General features: G+C 32.9%; 4 protein-coding genes across 7 annotated transcripts in view; 2 read left to right on the top strand and 2 right to left on the bottom strand.

The window, feature by feature from the left end:
* LOC145328850 (glycine receptor subunit alpha-2-like) overlaps positions 1 to 23,926 on the bottom strand; it is a 316,261-nt gene that overhangs the window by 220,204 nt on the left and 72,131 nt on the right. The window lies entirely within an intron of this gene.
* LOC145328846 (uncharacterized) lies at positions 98 to 11,492 on the top strand. Its single transcript, XM_080172753.1, has 12 exons — positions 98 to 275; positions 4,182 to 4,298; positions 4,751 to 4,832; positions 5,146 to 5,223; positions 5,532 to 5,641; positions 6,512 to 6,596; positions 6,863 to 6,952; positions 7,262 to 7,364; positions 7,721 to 7,825; positions 7,991 to 8,130; positions 10,075 to 10,161; positions 10,578 to 11,492. The coding sequence occupies exons 1-12, from the start codon at positions 164 to 166 to the stop codon at positions 10,696 to 10,698; spliced, it is 1,230 nt and encodes a 409-aa protein (XP_080028879.1). The 5' UTR covers positions 98 to 163; the 3' UTR covers positions 10,699 to 11,492.
* Positions 12,274 to 23,926, top strand: part of LOC145328842 (zinc finger protein 639-like) — a 42,414-nt gene continuing 30,761 nt past the window's right edge. For 3 of the 4 annotated variants that reach the window (XR_013882657.1, XR_013882656.1, XM_080172749.1), the window contains exons 1-5: positions 13,270 to 15,245; positions 16,118 to 16,176; positions 16,849 to 16,927; positions 17,742 to 17,780; positions 18,040 to 18,155. Coding sequence is in view for 1 of the 4 variants with exons in the window: in XM_080172749.1 (XP_080028875.1) it covers positions 15,200 to 15,245; positions 16,118 to 16,176; positions 16,849 to 16,927; positions 17,742 to 17,780; positions 18,040 to 18,155 (339 nt within the window). In the remaining 3 variants the exon portion in view is untranslated. Of the gene's footprint in view, positions 12,838 to 13,269; positions 15,246 to 16,117; positions 16,177 to 16,848; positions 16,928 to 17,741; positions 17,781 to 18,039; positions 18,156 to 23,926 lie in introns of those variants that run through there. The other variant, XR_013882658.1, reaches the window with a different exon arrangement.
* On the bottom strand, positions 20,348 to 22,423 carry LOC145328841 (uncharacterized). Its single transcript, XM_080172748.1, has 4 exons — positions 22,241 to 22,423; positions 21,909 to 22,094; positions 21,604 to 21,666; positions 20,348 to 21,349 (listed from the first exon to the last, which is right to left on the bottom strand). Exons 1-4 carry the CDS (start codon positions 22,392 to 22,394, stop codon positions 20,481 to 20,483), a joined length of 1,272 nt encoding a protein of 423 aa, XP_080028874.1. The 5' UTR covers positions 22,395 to 22,423; the 3' UTR covers positions 20,348 to 20,480.

Below are 23,926 nucleotides of genomic sequence, written 5' to 3'. Positions count from 1 at the left end.
TATAATATTGGCTTCTTATAGCTGCGTTACGTGGTGAAATCATTGTCCTTGTTCTATCAACTGAAATATAGCAGTTTAGAAAAATGAAATGCTGTAATGTATAACTATCTGTATTAGCAGCCAAGAAACTGAGGGTGGCAACAGCAAGCAGGAAGAAGAGGGAATGGACATTGATGACAATGAAGGGGATGATACTAAGGATGGTGGTGGGGATATGATTTCTGAAGATAATGAGAGATTGCAGAGGATCAGAGCAGATCTTGTGTCCCTCACTGGTAGGCTTTTATTTTTATTAGAATTAGGGAGGCACAGTGGGATCTTTTGAAAAAAATCGGGACATCTAAAAAATCTAAAATCGACTTTTATCTATCCTAAAAAAGGTAGTGAAAAATTTCTTTTCAGTTTTGATGATTTTCCAGATTTTTTTACACAATTTTTTCAAGGCAACAAAAAATACATTTATGTTCATCTTATGAAAAAAAAAATTTATTGAGGTACTTTTCAGATACCTGTACCAATGTCTAATTAAAGAAAAATTTAAAAAATTATTTTTTTGGTGGTGTAAATTGACATTTTGTGAGAAAATTTCACCAAAAATATTAAGATTTTTAACCCCAAAAAATCAGTTTTCTCCATTTTACCCAAAAACGGACAGGAGGCCCCGGGTTTTGCAATAATAATATCAATATACAACATGTATTGTGTATAAAACAGTTTTCACAACCTGGGGCCTCTTGTCCGTTTTTGAGTAATTGAGCATTTTACATTGCATGGTTTGAACAATTTCGTTCTTGTTAATTTCAAATTTTCCCCCGTTAGAGGGGGAAGGAGTCATTTTAGAGCCCAAAGTCATCATCTTCAATATTTACAAACTTATTAAGGCGGATCTTTCTTGACTTATGCATCATTTGCCTCTGGCGAACCGTTTCGCCGTTATTTGCCGCCGTTGGCGTGATTTTTAACGGTTTTTGCCGTTCTCGCTGTTTTAATGGACATTTAAGGGATAAAGGAGTCGTTAAATAAAGATGACTTAAAAATACTTTTATTTTAGCAATTAAAGGGGGGGGGGGAAATGTGGTGACTCGTGCCACGACATACATGTATGTATGTACACCCAAGAATAATAAATCTAATCTAATCTAATCTACCAGCAATTTTATTTTGGGTGCTACTCCCTTAGTTTTAGAGATAATTGGGTGAAATCTTTTGGGCTGGGTCACTAATTACCCCAACTAGAGGTATCTTTCAAAAAAAACGGCGGCGGGTCCGCCGCTCCCGCCGTTCGCCGCCATTTTCCGCCGCCGCCAAAAAAAATTTTTTTATTGCATTTCTCGCCGAATTAGGCAATTTGGAATCATTTGAGACCATGTTATTTTTTTCAAAAATTTTTCCCCTTATAACCAACCCTGCAGGGGGACTCATTTTTTTTCAAATTCTCGTTTATTAAGGTATATCTTAAATTCAGTGCCTCTCCTAAGCTTTTAAAGATATTGAGACAAAACCTTTTGAGGTAAATCAGTAAAAAATATTTGAATAAAAAATGGCGGCGGTACCGCCGCTCCCGCCGTCCACCACCATTTTCCGCCGCCGCCGCCAAAATTTTTTTTATTGCATTTCTCGCCGAATTAGGCAATTTGGAATCATTTGAGACCATGTTATTTTTTTCAAAAATTTTTCCCCTTATAACCAACCCTGCAGGGGGACTCATTTTTTTTCAAATTCTCGTTTATTAAGGTATATCTTAAATTCAGTGCCTCTCCTAAGCTTTTAAAGATATTGAAACAAAATCTTTTGAGGTAGATCAGCAAAAAAATATTTGAATAAAAAATGGCGGCGATACCGCCGCTCCCGCCATCCACCGCCATTTTCCGCCGCCCACAGGACGGCTTGTAAGGGGAAAAATTTTTGAAAAAAATAATATGGTCTCAAATGATTCCAAATTGCCTAATTCGGCGAGAAATGCAATAAAAAAAATTTTGGCGGCGGCGGCGGAAAATGGCGGTGGACGGCGGGAGCGGCGGTATCGCCGCCATTTTTTATTCAAATATTTTTTACTGATCTAACTCAAAAGGTTTTGTCTCAATATCTTTAAAAGCTTAGGAGAGGCACTGAATTTAAGATTTACCTTGATAAACGAGAATTTGAAAAAAATGACCAAGACCCCCCGCAGGGTTGGTTATAAGGGGAAAAATTTTTGAAAAAAATAACATGGTCTCAAATGATTCCAAATTGCCTAATTCGGCGAGAAATGCAATAAAAAAAATTTTGGCGGCGGCGGCGGAAAATGGCGGTGGACGGCGGGAGCGGCGGTATCGCCGCCATTTTTTATTCAAATATTTTTTACTGATCTAACTCAAAAGGTTTTGTCTCAATATCTTTAAAAGCTTAGGAGAGGCACTGAATTTAAGATTTACCTTGATAAACGAGAATTTGAAAAAAATGACTAAGACCCCCCGCAGGGTTGGTTATAAGGGGAAAAATTTTTGAAAAAAATAACATGGTCTCAAATGATTCCAAATTGCCTAATTCGGCGAGAAATGCAATAAAAAAAATTTTGGCGGCGGCGGCGGAAAATGGCGGTGGACGGCGGGAGCGGCGGTATCGCCGCCATTTTTTATTCAAATATTTTTTACTGATCTAACTCAAAAGGTTTTGTCTCAATATCTTTAAAAGCTTAGGAGAGGCACTGAATTTAAGATTTACCTTGATAAACGAGAATTTGAAAAAAATGACTAAGTCCCCCCGCAGGGTTGGTTATAAGGGGAAAAATTTTTGAAAAAAATAACATGGTCTCAAATGATTCCAAATTGCCTAATTCGGCGAGAAATGCAATAAAAAAAAATTTTTTGGCGGCGGCGGAAAATGGCGGCGAACGGCGGGAGCGGCGGACCCGCCGCCGTTTTTTTTGAAAGATACCTCTAGTTGGGGTAATTAGTGACCCAGCCCAAAAGATTTCACCCAATTATCTCTAAAACTAAGGGAGTAGCACCCAAAATAAAATTGCTGGTATGTCGTGGCACGAGTCACCACATTTTCCCCCCCCCCTTTGCTAAATTTCATGTGTTCTAAAAATATTTGTGGTTCTAACTGGTTTTGGTCCAGCAGAAATTCAAATTTGGAGATTAATTATAATGTTGCAAAAACATTATATACGCATCAGAGAGAGAGAGAGAAATATACGTTTGAGAGAGAATATAATTTAAGTAATTATGCTTATATTCTTATACAAACTTTAAATGAAGATAGCTAGACCTAGAATAAAGGTATTAACACAAAATCAAAAGTGTTTTGAAAATTATGTTATTGTTGTTTATATCTGTAAAAAAAATATTTGAAAACATGCCTTATAAGTGTCCTATTTTACTTATACTGGACCTACCTAAAAATGCCGGGACTCGAAATGGGTGCACCTGACGCTATATTCTTGTTCACAAACATTGTTTGCATTGAAGAAATATTTACATAGACGTTGATTTTGTTAAAATATTCCTATCCTAACTAAAGTTATGAAGTTTTATAGATTTTTTAAAAATAGGGTAGCTTCGCTCCTCCAAAACAGCAAGACGTACTTACCAAATGCACATTAGAAGTTAACAGAGGCAAAATTTAAGTTATTTCCGAGTTAAAGCAAAAGAAATTACATCATTTCTTCAAATACAAGCTTATTTATTGAAGTTTACTTTTGTCTACTCTAAATGTCCCGTTTTTTGGCAAAAGATCCCACTGTGGGAGGGATGGGGACATTGAACTGAAAAATAGTTCCCAAAATTAAAAAAAATATTTTCCTTTTCATAGGCTTTAGTTTAAAGATTCTTTTTAAATCTTGATTGGTTTGTACAAACTAGCAGTTTTAAAACTTTCTCGCCAATAAATTATATACCTATACAAAGTCAATTTATTGATACATTAATTTATCCTTCATTGCTTTATCCCTTAAGATTCCTGTCCTATGATCTGATGATTTGGCATATTTTTTACACGAAGCAACTCTAAGTCGTATGATCTTGGTATGTCAGAATAAACCATCCTGTTTAAAAAAAATTACTCAGTTCTTGTTTAGACATCTATGTAAATAACATTGAAGACATTGTTTAATGTTCGTTTCTATGATTTATTGAGCTTTGCATTTATGGATGTTGTCATCCTTGTTTTTAAAAATATAGTAAAACAATCTATTTAAGGTGGTAAGATCGGAGGAACCATCGGGGACTGGGAGTTGGTTAGTATCGAGCCTGTGACCCACCTGTCCGTGCGGGCTGGGTATGGAGCCGCTAGAAAGCTGTCCTTCATGCAGTCAGGAACATTTACTTATTTTTTCTAGGCCTAAGCTTTTATTCAATTTTTCTAAAAATTTTAATGTAAGGTTAAATTGGTAATATAAAACATAAATAACTTTACAATACTGAAATTAAAAGAAACTTCATTTTGATTAACTAAAGATTGACACGTTAAAAGATAACTCTTTCTGCCTCCAAGGATAACTTAGACCAAAACCACAAAATTTAATTTTTTTTTTACAAAACTTCACAAGAAATTATCTAAATTATGAATACCAAGTTACATTTACATAGTCAGGGGTTGTCCTTTAATCGTTCAATTTTTATAAAATAGACACCTAACTATGTTTTTAATACTGTTTTAAAACATTCCAGCACCTTCAACAAAAAACTGATGTAAACTTGATTATTATAAAATAGCGGGATATTATGAACAGCAAATTTGGCGGGAAAATAATGTAAATTGTACACAGATGTGGCGGCCATTTTGAAGTACGACCTGTACATCTCTGGAGATTTCTGTGAACTCTGCATCAATGATCATAAGATTCAGGGATGGATATTGTAAAATATATGTTTAGGACTGTGACTGGCGTCGTTACTTCATTTATAGGCTTAAAACCTTTGGGGACTTTTATCAAATATTTATTACCTAAGTGTACAATTTTTTATTAATAATAAATAATTTTAGTCTACAGAGGTAATTTTGTTTACCTACAGAAATTTGAGGGCAGACTAATTTATCCTTAATTGTCTTACGTTAAATCGTTTCTAAAAAGACAGTCCATCAACTTTTGGTACACATAGATAGACTGATACAACGACGTGTTATTTTAATTTGTATATTATAATATCCGACTCCGCAGGGCAATACTGTAAAGGATATAGTATCAAGAACAAGTCAAGATGGAGGTTTAAGCTTACTGTATCAGCTTATTAGTCTCAGGTAAAGAAAAAAATGTCTTGAGATGGATTAAACTATTTTTTTGTCCCCCACTAGTTGGAATACAGAGCTCCTTGACACCATAGAACAAGTTTTCGATAAGGTAATAAAAAAGGAAGAAAGGTATTACACAAAAGTTCAAAAGTTAGATTATATATTATTACTAGCAGATGCGCACTTCGAAGGGGTAGGAAAGGACGTAAAAATAGCCCAAAACAATGTAAAGCCACCCTAAAATGTAGAATTCAATCAGTTCAGAAATCTTGAGCTACAGGCAAAAACAACCTTACTGGATTATTGTAATATTTTAGGCCTTGTTTTGGATCATTTGGACCTGAGGTTGTCGAAACGGTCAGCCAAGCCTTGGAACTTTCTGGACAAGATAGCAAGTATCATTTCACTGTGGATACTAACTTTATAGGTAAGATAGATAGTAGGACATTAAGATAGATAAAGGGGTAGTTTCACGAAATGCATTTGGACTTAATTTAGTGAACCGCATATTTTTTGCTAGTTAATGGGTTAAAATATAGTTATATGGCATATATTTGAAAGAATTTCAATTTTATACCACGTAGTTTTTAAAATATCAAGACTTAAAAATCGTCTTTTTGTGATATATGCAATTTAAAAAGACAATTTTCAAGTCTTGATATTTTAAAAACTACGTGGTAGAAAATTGAAATTCTTTCAAATATATGCCATATAAATGTAGTTTAACCAATTCACCAGGAAAAAATAAGCGGTTCATTAAATTAAGTTCAAATGCCTTTCGTGAAACTACCCCTTTGGTGAGGATAGTAAATGTTGTTAGCCAATCTTTAATTTTTATTTTTCTGCAGATATATCCTTTGGCGTTCTTCTCTTTTTTTATATTTTTTTCTAGAGTTCATAGTTCTGGGGGGGGGGGGGATTTCTAAGAGGATATTTCCTATCTTTTTTATTTTATAAACCTAAAAACCACCAAAGCAGTGGTCCACAAAATTTTTTTTTGTGTATATTTCCTGATATTTTCAACTTTTTTGGGGGGGAGGGGGGGGGGCTTAAAAAATACTCTCCTATAGATCCATGCAGGATAGATGTCCATCTCCCAGTGTAAGTGTGTTAGTCATCATATTTTGCGTATATTTAATTTGACTTTTTTCTTCAAATTTTCAATTATTTTAGCTTGTAAGTTTCTTATTATAATTTTAGCTTTTATGTGCATTTTGAATGTCTGTACACGAAATGACAATAATCTTTTTTGTTTCACAAAAGCATAATTTAAAAAAAACCTAAACTTGTAATTAAGGTACAAGCAGTCAGGGAAGAACGTATGCTGGAACTGTGCGGTCTCTGGACTGTGTATTTCTAGCGCAAAGCCGCGTGGCTGACAGGTATGATCATACATTTGTTTTAGATTTGTGGAAAATTCGGAAGAGGGTACAATGTACTTTAAATCTTAATAGTTCCCATAGTTCTATAACCCAAACCATATTATTATAACATTCATTACCCTGAAAAGTTTTTTTTAATCATTCGTTGGGATGGGTTTACGTCAGATTTTGTTTTATTTTATTTTTGTGAATTTATTACATTTTTCATCAAAAATGTAGCCAGCGTTACATTATTTAGAATATTTTACAGTTAAATTTTTATCTAGATGTACTGCTTGTACGAAACTGGATTCCCTGGTGATAAACCGGAGCCTTCTCTCTGGAGAGGCTGGAATTCAGCTTGCAAACTCAGACAGGTTAGCACGCATTTCAGGATTTGTCTAACGCTTTTAGGGGAAATGTGTTAATCTCGGTAAACTTTTTTTAGAACCAAACTTTTGATAAAATAAGAACTTGTCCTTAGACAGCTTGAGTCAAAACGGCTGAAAATTAATAGGCGATTATCAGCCGGCTATAGCCACCGTTTTATCCCATACGGACAGACAGACATATGTATTTGAGCTACGCATACTAACATTATACTTTTAAAATAATAACTACATTGATTATTTTGCAATATCTTAAGTTTCTCTTTAGATAAACAACTAAAAACTCAAACTATTTAGTGAAACTGAAACTGGAAAGGTGAATACCTCGAAGCCCAGCCACCAATCTGTCTGGAAGCTGGATACTACTGATGAGCAAGGCTGCAGCTTCTTGTGTCCACAGGTATAAGCAATTTCGCTCGTTTTTGTTAATTTGATACCGCGTAAAAATGTGGACAATTTTATTATCGTCTTCGATTATTAAGTTTTATTATTGATAAATAAGGATCCTCCTTTAGTTAAGTTATAAACAAGTTCCATATTAAAATGGCTCTTACTGAATTTAGATTTATTTATTGAACTTATTTTATTTTTCTTATTTAGAATAAATTAGGTATAGATATAGGGAAATTGTATCGGTTGAAAATGTCATTACTTTTGATTTTTTATATGATTGAATCATGTGACTAAAAAAATCTGTTAGATATTTGTTTACAATTGTCTGATTGATCATCTAGGTAATACATCTCTTGTATTTAGGTTCAGACATTCAACTGTTCGTTGCCACATGCTTTCGATGGGTCAGCTCAGGCCACTACAGTTGTTCATCATAGAGTTGAGATATCGGATACTTTGAAAGTTAAGGTAGGTCTTAAAGATTAGGGACCAACCAATCATAAATCAATAATGTTAATGAGACATCAGACAACAAATACCATAATGTGGTTTAAAAACCTTGGGTACCGGTGTAATTTAAAGTTCTTGAAAAATAAGACTTTGTCTAAATTTTAAAAAATCTTTCTTTTTCAGCTTGAGCTGTGTGGAAAACTGGTAACCAGGGACTTTCCCCAATTTGCAGCTGATCATCAACTTGGTCCTCTGCTTGACAGGGTGGCCGGACTACGTCTGTGTGTTGGCTACCCTGCTCATAGACTTATGAAACAAGCAAGGTATGTATTTTATATCTATCTATCTTCACCTGCTTGAATAATAGTATTAGGACTACGTCTCTGTGTTGGCTACCCTGCCCATAGACTTATGAAACAAGCAAGGTATATATTTTATATCTATCTATATTCACCTGCTTGACATAGTAGAAGGACAACGTCTGTGTGTTGGCTACCCTGCCCATACACTTATGAAACAAGCAAGGTATATATTTTATATCTAGCTATCTATCTATACTCACCTGCTTGACATAGTAGCAGGACTACATATGTGTGTTGGTGGTATATATTTTATATCTATCTATCTTTCTATATTCACCTGCTTGACATAGTAGAAGGACTACGTCTGTGTGTTGGCTACCCTGCCCATAGACTTATGAAACAAGCAAAGTATATATTTAAATATATTTATCTTCACCTGCTGGGCATAGCAGCAGGACTACGTCTGTGTGTTGGCTACCCTGCCCATAGACTTATGAAACAAGCAAGGTATATATTTTATATCTAGCTATCTATCTATATTCACCTGCTTGACATAGTAGCAGGACTACATCTGTGTGTTGGTGGTATATATTTTATATCTATCTAACTATCTATATTCAACTGCTTGACATAGTAGAAGGACAACGTTTGTGTGTTGGCTACCCTGCTCATAGACTTATGAAACAAGCAAGGTATTTTATTTTATATCTAGCTATCTATCTTCACCTGCTTGACATAGTAGAAGGACTAATTCTGTGTGTTGGCTACCCTGCCCATAGACTTATGAAAAAAGCAAGGTATATATTTTATATCTAGCTATCTATCTATATTCACCTGCTTGACATAGTAGCAGGACTACATCTGTGTGTTGGTGGTATATATTTTATATCTATCTAACTATCTATATTCAACTGCTTGACATAGTAGAAGGACAACGTTTGTGTGTTGGCTACCCTGCCCATAGACTTATGAAACAAGCAAGGTATTTTATTTTATATCTATCTATATTCACCTGCTTGACATAGTAGAAGGACAACGTTTGTGTGTTGGCTACCCTGCCCATAGACTTATGAAACAAGCAAGGTATTTTATTTTATATCTATCTATATTCACCTGCTTGACATAGTAGAAGGACTAATTCTGTGTGTTGGCTACCCTGCCCATAGACTTATGAAACAAGCAAGGTATTTTATTATATATCTATCTATATTCACCTGCTTGACATAGTAGAAGGACTAATTCTGTGTGTTGGCTACCCTGCCCATAGACTTATGAAACAAGCAAGGTATTTTATTTTATATCTATCTATATTCACCTGCTTGACATAGTAGAAGGACTAATTCTGTGTGTTGGCTACCCTGCCCATAGACTTATGAAACAAGCAAGGTATTTTATTTTATATCTATCTATATTCACCTGCTTGACATAGTAGAAGGACTACGTCTGTGTGTTGGCTACCCTGCTCATAGACTTATGAAACAAGCAAGGAATTTTATTTTTTATCTATCTATCTATCTATATTCACCTGCTTGACAGAGTAGCAGTACTGCGTCTGTGTGTTGGCTACCCGGCCCATGAAACAAGCGATATATATATAATATTTATTATAGCGTAGCTTTCTATAATTAGGGTCAGTCCGTCCGTAACGGATAGCTTGTCCTATTTATTTTAAATGTTCCATGATAAGTCCTTAAATAGATAGGAATGAATTGGAAAGCATAGCAACTATATAATCGTTACCAGAAGGTCAATACATCCACTAAAAGCATTTTTTTTTAGCTTTTTAACACAATTTTTGGTGTTTTATAAATATCCTATACATCTCATGGTTAAATAATTATTCCTAGGATAACAAGGTACAATCTCTATCTTAAGTTTTTACTTTTCAATGGAATAGTTATTTCTATATCCACTATCGAATGAATACGAGAAAACTGTTTATTGTACAACTGTATTTTTGTTTAGATATATATTGAACCATGTCGGGCGCATGATTCCAGAAATGAGAAAGTTGTTCAAGCACTATAGTGTAGATGAAGATTTTGTTTACAGGTAACTAGCTAGCTTTATTTCTGGCCATATTACAATCAGGAATCTAAAGGGATAAGACAATTGCCGATAAATTGATGTACATCCAAAATGAGGATACACAAATTATCCCTTCTAGAGATAAAATTTTTTGAAACGTTTGGTCGCTCAATTTAATGAGCCAACTAATCACAATTCAATAAAAATCCCTTTTGAATCCAAAACTGAAAGTCTAGGTAACTCCACTAAAAAAAAGAGTTACAGCACTGAAATTTGACATGAAAGTTGCTTTAAAGAGGTACAATGTGGAACTGTCGTTTCCCGCCAAATTAAACAATTAATTTTGATATTATCATTGAGGATTAAAATAAACATTTTATCGTCTAATGACTTATCCCTTAAGATTAAGATCCCTGACTAACTCTTCATTTTATATCTAGGATTGGTGGAGAGGAAGAAATTGGAACAATTCGCTCTACCAAATGTAAAATTGAGTCAGAAGTTGGATCCGACATTTGCGCTGCCTGCCGCACACTTCAACAACCAATAGAATTTCAGTAATTTCCCATCAGCCAATGGGTTGTCAGTGTTTTCCCGCCAGGAAAATTCGACAAATCAATCAACCAATAATGGCCAAGAGTGTACTCTGGCCAATAGAAACTGAGCATATGATTATTTCCAACCAATCAAAATTTAGCATCGTTCAGTCAAACAATAAGGTTTCATCAGTGTATTATATTCTATTGAAATATAAAAAACCTAAACGATAAAAATCATCGAAAATTTAAGAAATCCAAGCAATTTGAAGAAAATATCAATTGCAAAACTTAAAGAATTAATTATTGAAATTTTGAAGTCAAAGTAAAAAAATCAAAGTTATCTTTTCCTTTTCTCACTTAAAGAATCTCCTCTTTTTGATCTCCTTTAAAATGTACCTAGGTACCCAATACCTCCAATCAAACACCAAACAAAAAAATAAAAATTGGCTTTCAAAATAAGAGAAATGATAAAAAAAATCCATGAAAATAACTTTATCCAATGTTTAAAGGTAACCAGATCAATCCTATGAGATGAAATACAGCCAGAAGAAATATTTCATGAATTTACAATTAATGATAATTATAATCTGATTATGTATTGTAATATCATTTGTTATTATCTAAGTGACACTGAAAAAGACGCTCATTAAAAAGTGATTAAATATGAAAAAAAGCTCAAAACTAAAGTGAAAAAAATAAGAATCTTCTGAGATTTTTACATAATATATGTACCCAAAGTTTTTTAGAGGTACCAAAAAGTGATTATTTTCATAGACAACGTATGTAATAGATATATTATATGCTAAATGATTGAAAATAATGTATTCTGAAACATGATTTGGATCAAGTCAAGATGAGTATGCCAATAGCCTGTTTTGGCACACGCTACTTGACTTGGGGGAATATTGGCATACTCTACTTGACTAGGGGGAATATTGGCATACTCTACTTGACTAGGGGGAATATTGGCACACTCTGCTTTACTTGGCGTAATATTGGCATACTCTGCTTTACTTGTCAAGATTTGCTTTTTCTAAAATTTTGAAATAATTTATGTATACATATTATATATACTAGCGGCTCCACCCCTGCCCCCCCCCCCCTCGATGTCTCTAGGGGCATTTGAGGGAAGGAGAGAGCTGAAAATCTCCTTTACGTTTAAGTTTTAAAAAGAAAAACTATTGTAACAAAATCATGGTATTTTGAAGGACCAATAAGAAGCTTCATTGAAAGAAGAACCAAAACAGTCCATCGATTAGTGAGATCTTTTATTTTGAAATTTTAATGGTTTAGGCTAATTTTCGTAACTTTTCTACTACTTGGAATAAAGAGCTCCTAGATGCTAGGGACACAACTGCTAGTTTATATATTTTACGTGCATAAAGTAGTAAATTTGTAGGTTGAATTATTATAATATAAATCGGAAAATATGTTAAATTCATCTTTTTGTTCGATAAACTATTGGCATACTATGCTTTACTTGATGAAATATTTGCATATTATGTTTTACTTGGGGGAATATTGGCATACTCTACTTGACTAGGGGGAATATTGGCACGCTCTGTTTTACTTGTTGCCATTGGCACACTCAGCTTGACTTGATCCCATGATTTTAATTACTTTATTCCTAAATTCACTAGTGATAAAAAATAAACTTAAAGCTTTTTTCATTAATAGATCTTTTTTTATAAGACATCTTTCTTCTGAGTAAAGGCTTGAAAAAGATCATAAAATCATGAAAATAAAACTGTGCTTTTTAGATGTCACACAAATACGACGGTGATTAATTCATATACAACAAAATCATTATCTTAATATCTATATTAAATTTAAATAACAGAAATGTTTGTTATTAAAAATGCTTAGATGAAGATAAAGTTGTGTATATGAAAGAACAAAAAATTGATTGGAAATTATAATTTCCAATCTTGATGAAATTTTGTCCCCTCTTTGGCTTTGTGAGGAGAAAGAAGGAAGAAAAAGAAAATTCAACAATCTTAATGAATTGATGATATCAAAAACAGGATTAACTGAATATGTTTTAATTATGTTTGTGTTATTGTGTAATGTATTTTTAAACTTGTATTCATACTTAATATTCGCACTAATACTGTAGTTTTTATGCTTATTTTTGATTCATAGCCAGCTAGCTAAAAATTAGGTAGATATCATGAAAAAAAAAAAGATTAACTACCTAGGTAATTTTTACAGGATTTGTTCTTTTGAATACCTAGAAACATTAAAGGGGGGAGGCGGATGTGCCACTTTTTGAAACCAAAACCAAAAGTCAACAAAGAAACTCATCTAAAAAAAGAGTTACAGGTCTGAGATTTTGCATGGCAGTTGCTTTATAGGGGTACAATATGGAAGTGTGAAGAAACGGCGGTGGAACCGCCGAAAACCGGCGTTTCCCGCCGAATTTTTTTTTGCCTTTTCTCGGCGGTTTTCGGCGGTTGCGCCGCCGTTTCTTTACAGTTCCATATTGTACCCCTATTAAGCAACTGCCATGCAAAATCTCAGACCTGTAACTCTTTTTTTAGTTGAGTTCCTTTGACTTTTAGTTTTGGTTTCAAAAAGTGGCACATCCGCCTCCCCCCTTTTAATGAAGGGGATATGTAGGTTACACTGGTCCACATTCTACAACATCTTTTTATTCGTTGCTTTAAAAACTTTGGATATAAGAAGTATCCAATCTTGATAGTGTTGTAAAAATCTTCATTGTTCAAACTTTTCCAACAATAATTTTAACCTGTAAATTTGTTTATTGCAAATTTGGGTTGACATCAATTTATTGTCCATTGTCTTATCCCATAAGATTTCTATTTTATCTTTATTTTTCTTTGTGAACTCTTATCTGAATTCTAACTAGTTAGCTAAGAATAAAATCTAGATAAGCAGTAACAATAATGTTTGTGATCGTTGTGAGGTCATTGTATACCTATAATACTATACCTGATTCTTTCTGCTTCCAGCACCCAAGGTTTTCCCAGATTTTATGTGCAATTAGTTTTTTCTTGTAGTTATTATGGTAGGGATAAATATTTTAGAAAACAAATATAGTTTTATCCAGGGACAACAGTGCATGGTACATACAATCGAAATTTCAAAACGTACCACAACCAGTTTAAGAACTTTATTAATTTGTTAATATAAATATTTTTCGCTTTGCAGAAAAGTTAGAGGCAAAAGAGGTTTTCTTAAGATGCACTTTGCACCTGTTGTTCCCCTAAAGTTGAGGAATTCTTTCATTTGTTTTTCTGAGTGTTTTTCCCGCCCTGGTGGTAGTATTTAAGACTCGAGTCCTGATAATAAATTTTAGTTGTAGTTTTTGTTTTTTTCCTTTTTGATAAAGTTTTTTTTACTTTTCCAGGGAGGGATGGGACACAAGACTGTAAATTACATTGGTACCAAAAGTTTTATAAACAAGATCCTCCATTTGTTGGTACTTGAATATTATCTTGATTAGGTTTTAAAAACATTTGTTCCAAACTTTTCTACTAATATTTTATTAGCTTATAGAAGGGGTAATTTTGTTAATCGAAAATTGGGTTGTACATCAATTTATTGTCCATTGTCTTATCCCTTCAGGTTCCGTGGAAAAAAAAACAACTTTTCATGTTTAGTTTTTAAAAATTTTAGTTACAAGTTAGATTCATGCGTTTAGATTTGGTTTTTCACATCAGGAGTAATTTACACATTTTGATACGATTGTGCGATCTAGATTGAAATCTTTGATGATTTTGTTGCTTCAATAATTTTGAATAAAAGTGCAAGAATAAAAAAAATAAAAATGAATATTTTCACGAAATGATTCATATTGATTAAAATCACTAAATGCCTGTCCCTCAATGAAGTATCGATGTCCTTTTTTCAGTTTTACAATAATAAGTTTTATTAAAATGTCATAAAAAGGCAGATTTAAAATTTTTTCTACAAAAAAATATTTAATAAAAGAAGACATTCATATTTCTTTACTGAAATTTTATTAGCAAAATTTGATCATGTTTTCAAAAAGCTTATTTTGTGATTTTAAAAAAAAATTCATCTCACACTATAAAGCTAGCACTATGAAAATAAATAGGTATAAAGAATAGAAAAATGCTTTCATTAGAAATATAATGTTTCACTTTTTACTTATTTAGCACCATAAATAATGTAGTACTATATTATCATAAATATAAACTATAACTTTCATCTTTTTTCTTCAAAAACAATTTTTAGCAGTATCATATTTGAAAACAACTAGGTAAACAATAGCAAAATTACTAATCTTTTGATTTATGATATGAATTGTGATTTTTTTGTGCACCATGTTTTATGATTTGTTCATCCATACAGATATTAATAAATTTTGATATGACTTTTTGGTTATAGATAAAAGATTTTTATTACATGTATCTGCTTTTGATATGTGTCTATTTTAACTATCTATCTATCCCAAAAAGTCTTATGATTTGAAGAAATATAAAAATTGTCAGTTTTTATGTTTTGATTGTTTTCTTTCTTGTCTGTATGTATTTATAATGTGTTTTTTTTTTCAGAGAAAATGGTATAAAATGGGACGATTAGGTATAAAGTTCATACTGAATGTCAGGGATATATATATTTTGATAAATTCACTGCAGTGGAAATCCTTTTCTTCATAATTATATTTCTGTGAATAAGACACCCTCTTCAGTCTAAGTGACATAAATCATATTACGATTAGTAGAATAATGAAACTTGTAAAAATATAAAGGCATAAAAAGTTGTTGGAAAAAAATTATATTTGAGCAGCCAATTGCTGTTAAGCTGGATGTTAATGCAAACTGAAGAATTTTAGCCGTTAGCCGTTACTTTTCCAACTTTTTGTTCGATTTAGGGAAAATAGACCTACAAAGGATTACTCATGCTAAATTTCAGATCGAAATTCGAATTCTAGATGCCAATTAATCATTGATTACGAGATGGTTGCATTAACCCCCTTCCCTTAGTATAATAAAAAAGTGAGGAGTAGAAGCAAGTGAACAAAAAAAACTGTTCCAATCCAGAGCTTTAAGAATCTGTCATTTTGAAATTTATTAAGGCTAGCTTTGCTTCTCATGGCGATGTGCCTCTGGTCATCAAAAACATTAATACGAGTTTAGCCCGTGCCTTCGGCGCCCTGGGGGCTGCCCTACCTTACAATTTTTCATTTTAATATCCGCGGAAATCTGTTTATAATACGAAGTGATTCATTTTTTTAGTTGGATAGATTATTGAATCTTGACTAGTACAGGACAGGAGTGTATGCTAAAAGGGGAGGGGGGATGAAGAAAAAAAGATAACTGTAAACAGTTTTCCCTCTCCTTGGGGAAAAATAGTAATATGTTACGTTAGTGGGAAATATTTAAATATTTTTTTTCAGCCAGGGAATAAAATTACCTTATCTTTGACTATAATGAAGTATGATCTAAATAAAGGAGGAGGTATGGAGGAAGAAGTAACAATGGATCCCTTGGCTAGCTACACCAACGTACAGGTAATATTCTACACAAGATCAATTTTTTTCCCCTTATGCAAATTTTTATATTTTTTTCCCCTCCTGGTTTTTTTTTTCAAGCTAGAAAGGGAGAAAAAAATTTAAGAACTCTTGATTTTATTTATATTATCCCCATCCTACACATTTTTTTTAGTTTTTTTTTCACCAAGGAGGGGAGAAAAATATAAAAAAAAGTTTTCTTTTCTATAAATTTTTTCATTTTTTCCCCCAACAACTTATTTTTATTTTTTTAACCTCCCCCCCCCCCCCCCTTAGCAGGGTCAATTTTCCATAATATACACCCCTGGATTATTATGGAGTAATCCTAGTGGTTAATAGTTATGGTCGTCTTTTTTTCCATTAAGATATCTTTCTGACATGTTTTAGGATTCTTAAACTTTTATGAACATACATAACGCTTCACTTTCTTTTTGGGTGGGTATTAAGTTTTTGTTTTATTCTCAATAAAATCTTCTGTTTTTTGAAATTATTGGTTGAAAAGTTTAGTCACTTCTAGTTTGAACCAACCAATCAAGATTTAACAAAAAGTACCTAAGGTTCTGATACAACAAATGAGTGATTATTTTTACAAACATTTATCAGGCAGAATTTTGAAAGGGAAATTAAAGTAGGTACCTTACTATTTAAAAACCTATTTAATATTTGCTCTAGGAATATGAAGATTTTGATGAAGAAGCATTCGACGAAAATGATGTTTCTTATCAAGACAATGATATCATCATACAACCAGGTCAATATATAATATCCTTATATAACAGTAAGAGGATCTAATTATGTGATTGTGTCTGTCAGTCTGTCTGTACTGAAGGATCTCGCTAGCCGCTGAAGGTTTTACTATTTTGAGGGAGGGTACTACAGGGGTGTATATATTTGATTTTTTTCCTCATGAAGGGGGGGGGGGTGGGGAAGTTCAGTGGGTACTCCTTATTTTTCTCATTTCCCCTACCCCCCCCCCCCCCCCTCATATTTTGTATCCCCCTCTCCCATGTAGAATATACTCCCTTGAGATACCACCAGAATTTTATTAGGATATTCAAGGAAATTGACTATAATTCAGGGGTGTATATTCTGCATGGGATCCCCGGCTCAGGGGGGGGGGGGGGAAGAATAAAAAATAAGTGGTTGGAGGGAAAAAAATGTAAAAATTAAGAAAACTGAAAACATTTTTTCCATTTCGCCCCCCTCCTTGGTTAAAAGAACTAAAAAAATGTGTGGTAGGAGGGTTAAAATAAATAAAATAGAGTTCTTTAAATATTTTTCTATTTTCCCCCCTACTTTTTAAGAAAAATCTAGGGGGGAAAAAAAATAAAAAATTTTGTAGCAGGGGAAAAAAAATAAATCTTGTGCAGAATATACACCCCTGCTATAATTCGATGCTAAATCTACATAATTTTTCCTAATAGCTGAGAATTCGTTCTAATCCAGCGGATAATAATCAGTTTCGAAGCCATACTAGAAAATGTCTTCCTTACTACATTTACTACCCATACTATACATGTACATAGCTCTGACTATTATGTTTTGAGATTTTTTGTATTATTTAGATGAAATTGTGATCAACGATGTAGTGAAAGCAGAACCAGGTAAGATTTCCATTATTTTTTATTTGTAGCACACGGTGACTTAAACCCGGGAATAAGGTTAGGCCAACATCATAACATGTGAAATAATAGTTATTTCTCGCATCTTATTATAAATAGCTTTCGCGGATATAAAATGAACAATTTAATTATAAGATTAAAACCAGTTTTTTTGTGATTATTATACCTAAAGTTTCCATACAAGTGTAGGTAATCAAATACTTTTAGCCATTCCTAAGATCTTAATATTCATATTATTCAGATGCGGAAAGTGATATTGAAATTCTGGAACAACCTGAGGACAACAAGAAAAAGAAAAATACTAAGAAACAAAAACTACAACGGGAAGGAGGACACAAGCACATAAAGAAGAAGAAGGTAGGTACCTATTTATTTTTGTGGTAGTATAATGCTTTTAGGTTTATTTTATTTTAGGTATAAATCTTATATTATAAACAATTACCTACTTTGTTTGTTTAAATCTAATGTTTCCGGAAGACCCAATGGTTTTTAGTTTTATAATTTTCTTGGGTACCTCATTTGCCTACTATAGAGTCTAGGTAGATTATAATGTAAGAGGAACTTAATTAAAAAAATATATAAATATTATTCAAAACTTTATTAAATCCCAAGTTTAGATGATTAAATACAAACACACAAATCATATTCTTAAGTGCTTAGAAATATGGAATAACAAAATTAATATTTCATAGTTTCATCTGTTATACTTAAATCTACAAGATATAAAGATGAAACTACACAGGGCAAACTCAAGTCCAGTTTCATAGCCATGTCTATATAAGAGGGGTTGTTTTCTTCAAATATATCCTATTTGATTTTACTTTGAATGAAGCTCTCAGCAAATTCAGCAAGGTCTCTCCTGCAGAACAAAGGATTTGCAGCACAAACTATTCCAGAATCTTGAGGACAACATACCCAAAACATGTTGCTGCAACAATCACCAGCAGTAGTACACCAGTTTGGACAAATATCCATTACGCATTCTTCCTTACTTGTTACACAAGTTTTAGTATCCTTGCAACAAACAGGAGTCTTTGAGTTGTCTCTGCAACAACTTTTACCACAAAGTTGCCCTTCTACTTGAAGACACTGTTCTGCCAAGCAATCATCTATGTCAGTCAGGCATTTTCCATTACAACAGATGGTGCCTCCACCACAGCAGCTATTTCCACAGGCTTGTCCACCTTCCTCAATACATTCAAGAGCAATGCAATCATCTAATGAAGCTTCAAATGTGCAAATTTAGATGGAACAAACACATGTGTAGATGTGGAGGCTTCTACAACAACATCTACACATGTGTTTGTTCCACCTGAATTTGCAAAATAAAAAGGACTATCATCAAGGCAGCAGTTGTTTCCACAAATTTGACCTCCTTTTTGTAGACATTGAAGAGCTGGACAATCCTTGGGAGAAGCAAAGACATCTGGTATAAACACTTTCAGAATTGAAAAAAAAGTTTACAAGAGGATAATGCTCAAAACTTTTCTATTTCTAAACATCCTAAAAAATAGTTTATTTTTAAATTATTAAAGGACAGTAGCCTTGCTACTCATACGTTTTTGTTATTGAAACCAGAAGCTCATTTATAGATCCCCTAGAATGGCAGCTAATAAAAAATTTAACCTTTACATTTTATTATAGCATTTAGCTATTTAAATTTTTGCTCTATAGGAAAATGATAAACATTTAAGTACACAAGCCAGTTGCAAACTTCATAATTATATTAGTCCTTTTATTGACCCAAAACTGGGCCTGCATACCTTCTAGACTTACTTTTTTTTGTTTGAATCTAATGATATCGGAAGACCAATAGGTTTTTAGTAGCGAAGCTACTCTATAATTCAAAATGTCCATCTGTCTGTCTGTCCATCTGAGACAGAAAGGGGGAAACAAGATTTTCTCGGCTCCTATAAAAGATAGAAAGCTGAAATTTTTAGGGATTACATATGCTTAAAAAAAGTCTTTATATTTTCATAAAGGTTCATCAGTTGGTTGGAGTGCTAGATCAATTTCTACATTTTAAAGTTTTCATGGTTTTCTCAACTTTTATTCAACATAGACGGCTGAAATTTTAAGGGATTGAATACTTTCATATTCTGCATACCTTTATTAAGATTTATCAAGATTTGCTTATTAGTTCAATTCCTAGATTTTTAGGTTTTCATGATTTTCTATACTCCTATTTGAGATAGACGGCTGATATTTTTAGGGATTAAGTTCACAATTTACTTATCCCAACAAAGTTTCATTAAGATTTGCTAATTTGCTGAGGTGCTAGATTGATTCCTAGATTTTCATGTTATAAATCAGACAAGGTTTCGTGATTTTTTAATTTAATGTTTTGTTTATGATCAGCATTAAAGTTTATTTTTACCAGATATCCATCCATAACTTTTGAGCTTTGCTACTTATGTATATTGTCATCCTTGTTAGTTTGATAACCTCTAGGGGTGGTTATAGGCTATATTCATGACCTCACCTGCCCACCATAAAGGCTAGGATTGCATTAATTCATACTTAATTATTATAAATACAAAAAATATAAATATTATTCAAAACTTTATTAAATCCCAAATTTAGATGATTAAATACAAACACACAAATCATATTCTTAAGCGCTTACAAATATGAAGATACATAGTAAAATATTTCATTGCTTCATCCATTATTCAAAAAGTTTTAGGATAAAAAGATGAAGCTACACAGGGCAGATTCTAGTCCAATTTCATAACCGTGTCTTGGTAGATGTTTATCATTCTTCATACTTACTTTATTTGGTTTTCCTTTGAGCAAAGCCAACAGCAAATTCAGCAAGGTCATTCCTACAGAACAGAGGGTTTGCTGCACAAGCCATGGCCGATTCTTTATTACAACAAACATAGTATGGGTTGTTACAACATTCTCCAGCATTATGACACCAGTTTTCACATCCAACTTGCTGACATTCGGTACCATCTTGTACACAAGTTCGTGATTCAGCACAACATAAGGGAGTTGTAGTTTGCTGTCTGCAGCAACTTTTACCACACAAAATTGCCCACCAACTTGCAGACATTGTTCTGCCAAACAATCATGAATATCAGTCATACATTTTCCATTGCAACAGAAAGTACCTCCACCACAGCAGCTGTCACCACAGGCAATTCCACCTTCTTCAAGACATTCTAGTGCAACACAATCAGTTAATGTTTTAACACATGTCTCTGTATTTAGACCTGTGCAGCATGTTGAATTTGCACTACAACATTGTTTACCACAGGTTAATCCTCCTTTTGACTGACAGTTGTATTGTTGACAAAGTGCATCACTTTCTACACACACATTTAAACCATCTTCATTCATACAACACATTGGTGTGTTTCCTTTGCAACAATTGCCACCACAAACTTGGCCTCCCTCATGTTGACACTTTAGTTCCTGACATGTTTCACCACTTGCACAGACATTAGGTCCCTCACAACAATTTCCTGTACTACAACAGTTTGGCCCACATTTAGACCCCCAGAATGTACACCACCAGGGTGCACCTAAATCTACAAGTGATGATCCTGTAATGTATAATATCTATTAGTAAATTTTGCAAATTTCTTTGATTTACCTAGCTTATTGCTCTAATTATTACATATTCAACAATTTAGTTAGATAAAAAGAAGAAACTGAATTTAAATATTTTAAATATTTCCAATAGATCAGCAACATAACATATAGTAGTGATATGATTGTGATACTTCGTTACTGCTGAGGTTTTTATGAACTGTCCTTGATTTTTAAATAAGCATACAAGTTTTATGAAAAAAGTTACCTTTAGATATATATTCTTTATTACAAAAACCAACACCACTAGTGAAATACTGATCAGGTCTTACTATAAATTTTAAAAAGTTAAAATCATGATTATTCATTGGCAAGACAAAAATTATGGTATAAAGGAATTTTTAATTTTAAAATTGCTAGATTCTATGCTTCAGCAGCACAAGCACAGGCAACTCATTCAATTCTAATTGCATTTTAGACCTAAAAGTTTTCCCCCTACCTATGGATATACCTCTGATAATATTATTTTAATGTATTATTCTGCTTCTGTAGTAAACAAGATTAACACATTACCTTTCCATTCATAAAATCTACAGGAAGTCCAAGCATTGGATGCAATAAACTGCCAGGCTAGACAATTCTTGTTGCTATCACACCTTGCCTTACAGAGTGTGTATTTTTCTGTTGGTGCCCATATCATAGCATTGCTATCCACAATACTTCCCATTCCATACAACATGGTACAAGTTGGTGCATTACCTAGTATGTCAACATTTATAACTAGTTTATCCTTTTATAAAGGTAACGGGATGTCTATGAGTCTATCTGTCTGTTCCTTAGAGCATTGCAGAAAAATGGATTATGGAAGTTGCTTGGTCAAAGAAGGGTTATGATTTTTTTTATACCTGATGGGGATCCAGGTTTAGTACAATTGGTTATTCCATAATATGTGTTCTGTTCTTCAGTGGGTATAGTAACATTTACTTTACAGCTTTCTTTTAATTTATCCATATTCCATGATAAACATCTAACTCCATCTCCTGCACTGTTTGGGTTCATAGTTCGGCAAAGTTTCTAAAATGACTGTTATCAAACAACATATTCATACTAAACCATAGACTTAACACTAGCATTTAGCTCTTGAATTATTTTTTCAGTTTATTGTAGAATAGAGTTTTACTGAAAAATAGGCATTAGATATTAAAGAAATATCTAAGTATAGCTCAAATCTGTTAAATATTAGTTTTAGTATTATACAAATTATACCTGTTTTCACACATGTTTGAAAGTTTAAGAATATGGCAATGCACACCCTGTATGAGTATAACATGTTTTTTAGTAGCGAAGCTACTCTATAATTCACTTTGTCCGTCCGTCAGTCCGTAACGCTATGGGGGAAATGGGATTTACTCAGCTCCTATAAAAGATAGAAAGCTGAAATTTTTTGACAACATTCCCATCATTAAGGAGCACAATTAACTATAAAACATCAATGGCGGTCGGACGGTTTTTTAGCAGGTTTTAGGCTATTTTTTTATTTTCCACATTTTTCCTCATATCTTTGGTGTTTATGGTCCGATTTTCAAAATTTTTTCAGTTAGATATATCAAAATTAAATTTTCCGTCGTTTGAAGAAAACAACAATGACGGTCAGACTGCCATTTTGCAGGTTTTTGGCTATTTTTATATTTTTTACATTTTCCCCCATATCTTTGGTGTTTATGGTCCGATTTTCAAACTTTTTTCAGTTAAAGATATCAAAATTAAATTTTCCTTCGTTTGAAGAAAAAAACAATGACGGTCAGACTGCCTTTTTGCAGGTTTTTGGCTATTTTTATATTTTTTTACATTTTCCCCCATATCTTTGGTGTTTATGGACCGATTTTCAAAATTTTTTAAGTTAAAGATATCAAAATTAAATTTCCGCTCAATTAAAGAAATCAACAATGACGGTCAGACTGCCTTTTTGCAGGTTTTTGGCTATTTTTATATTTTTTACATTTTCCCCCATATCTTTGGTGTTTATTAATCGATTTTCAAAATTTTTTCAGTTAAAGATATCAAAATTAAATTTCCCGTCGTTTTTAGAAAACAACAATGACCGTCAGTCCCATCCACGAAATTTTGTGCTTCACTACTTATGGATGTTGTCATCCTTGTTTTTTTATATTTATGCTGTCTAAATCCAACAAACTGCAAGTTACTTCTTATTAGTCTTATTCAATAACAGGACAAAATAAAATTTGTTTGACCTTTTATTTATTTTGGCAGTCTTAAGTCAGTAGGATTTAGCAAAAGGGGTTGTTAGTTATATGGTTATCAAAATGATGCACAAACAAGAGTAAGTGATTCTAAGCATCTACCAGCAGTGATTCTTAACATTTTTAGTTATACCAACTAAAATAGTTCAGTTTTACCAGAGTTTTTTTCTGAATAAACTTTGAAATGTTAAGCATTTTTCAATGAAATATTATCAAATGTTTTGTTGAGTTCCAAGGTTCAAATAAAATATCACACCAAAACATAATCAAATGTTATGAATTAATAAAGTACACTAATTAAACCGTTTACAATATTACAAGTTACCATCC

This window comes from Acartia tonsa, chromosome 9 (assembly GCF_053477335.1).
Source record: "Acartia tonsa isolate MP-2025a chromosome 9, ASM5347733v1, whole genome shotgun sequence".
Lineage (NCBI taxonomy): Eukaryota > Metazoa > Arthropoda > Copepoda > Calanoida > Acartiidae > Acartia > Acartia tonsa.
The sequence above is the reverse complement of the archived record's forward strand: the minus strand, read 5'-3'. Positions and strand labels throughout refer to the sequence as shown.

Coding starts and splice junctions, on each gene's coding strand:
- LOC145328841 (XM_080172748.1), bottom strand. CDS start 22,394: ATGAACCCAAACAGTGCAGGAGATGGAGTTAGATGTTTATCATGGAAT. Junction 21,667..21,908: donor TAGATTTTATGAATGGAAAG/GTAATGTGTTAA, acceptor TAAAATTTATAG/TAAGACCTGATCAGTATTTC. Junction 21,350..21,603: donor TAAAGAATATATATCTAAAG/GTAACTTTTTTC, acceptor TATACATTACAG/GATCATCACTTGTAGATTTA.
- LOC145328846 (XM_080172753.1), top strand. CDS start 164: ATGGACATTGATGACAATGAAGGGGATGATACTAAGGATGGTGGTGGG. Junction 4,299..4,750: donor GCTGTCCTTCATGCAGTCAG/GAACATTTACTT, acceptor AATTGTACACAG/ATGTGGCGGCCATTTTGAAG. Junction 7,365..7,720: donor GCAGCTTCTTGTGTCCACAG/GTATAAGCAATT, acceptor TCTTGTATTTAG/GTTCAGACATTCAACTGTTC.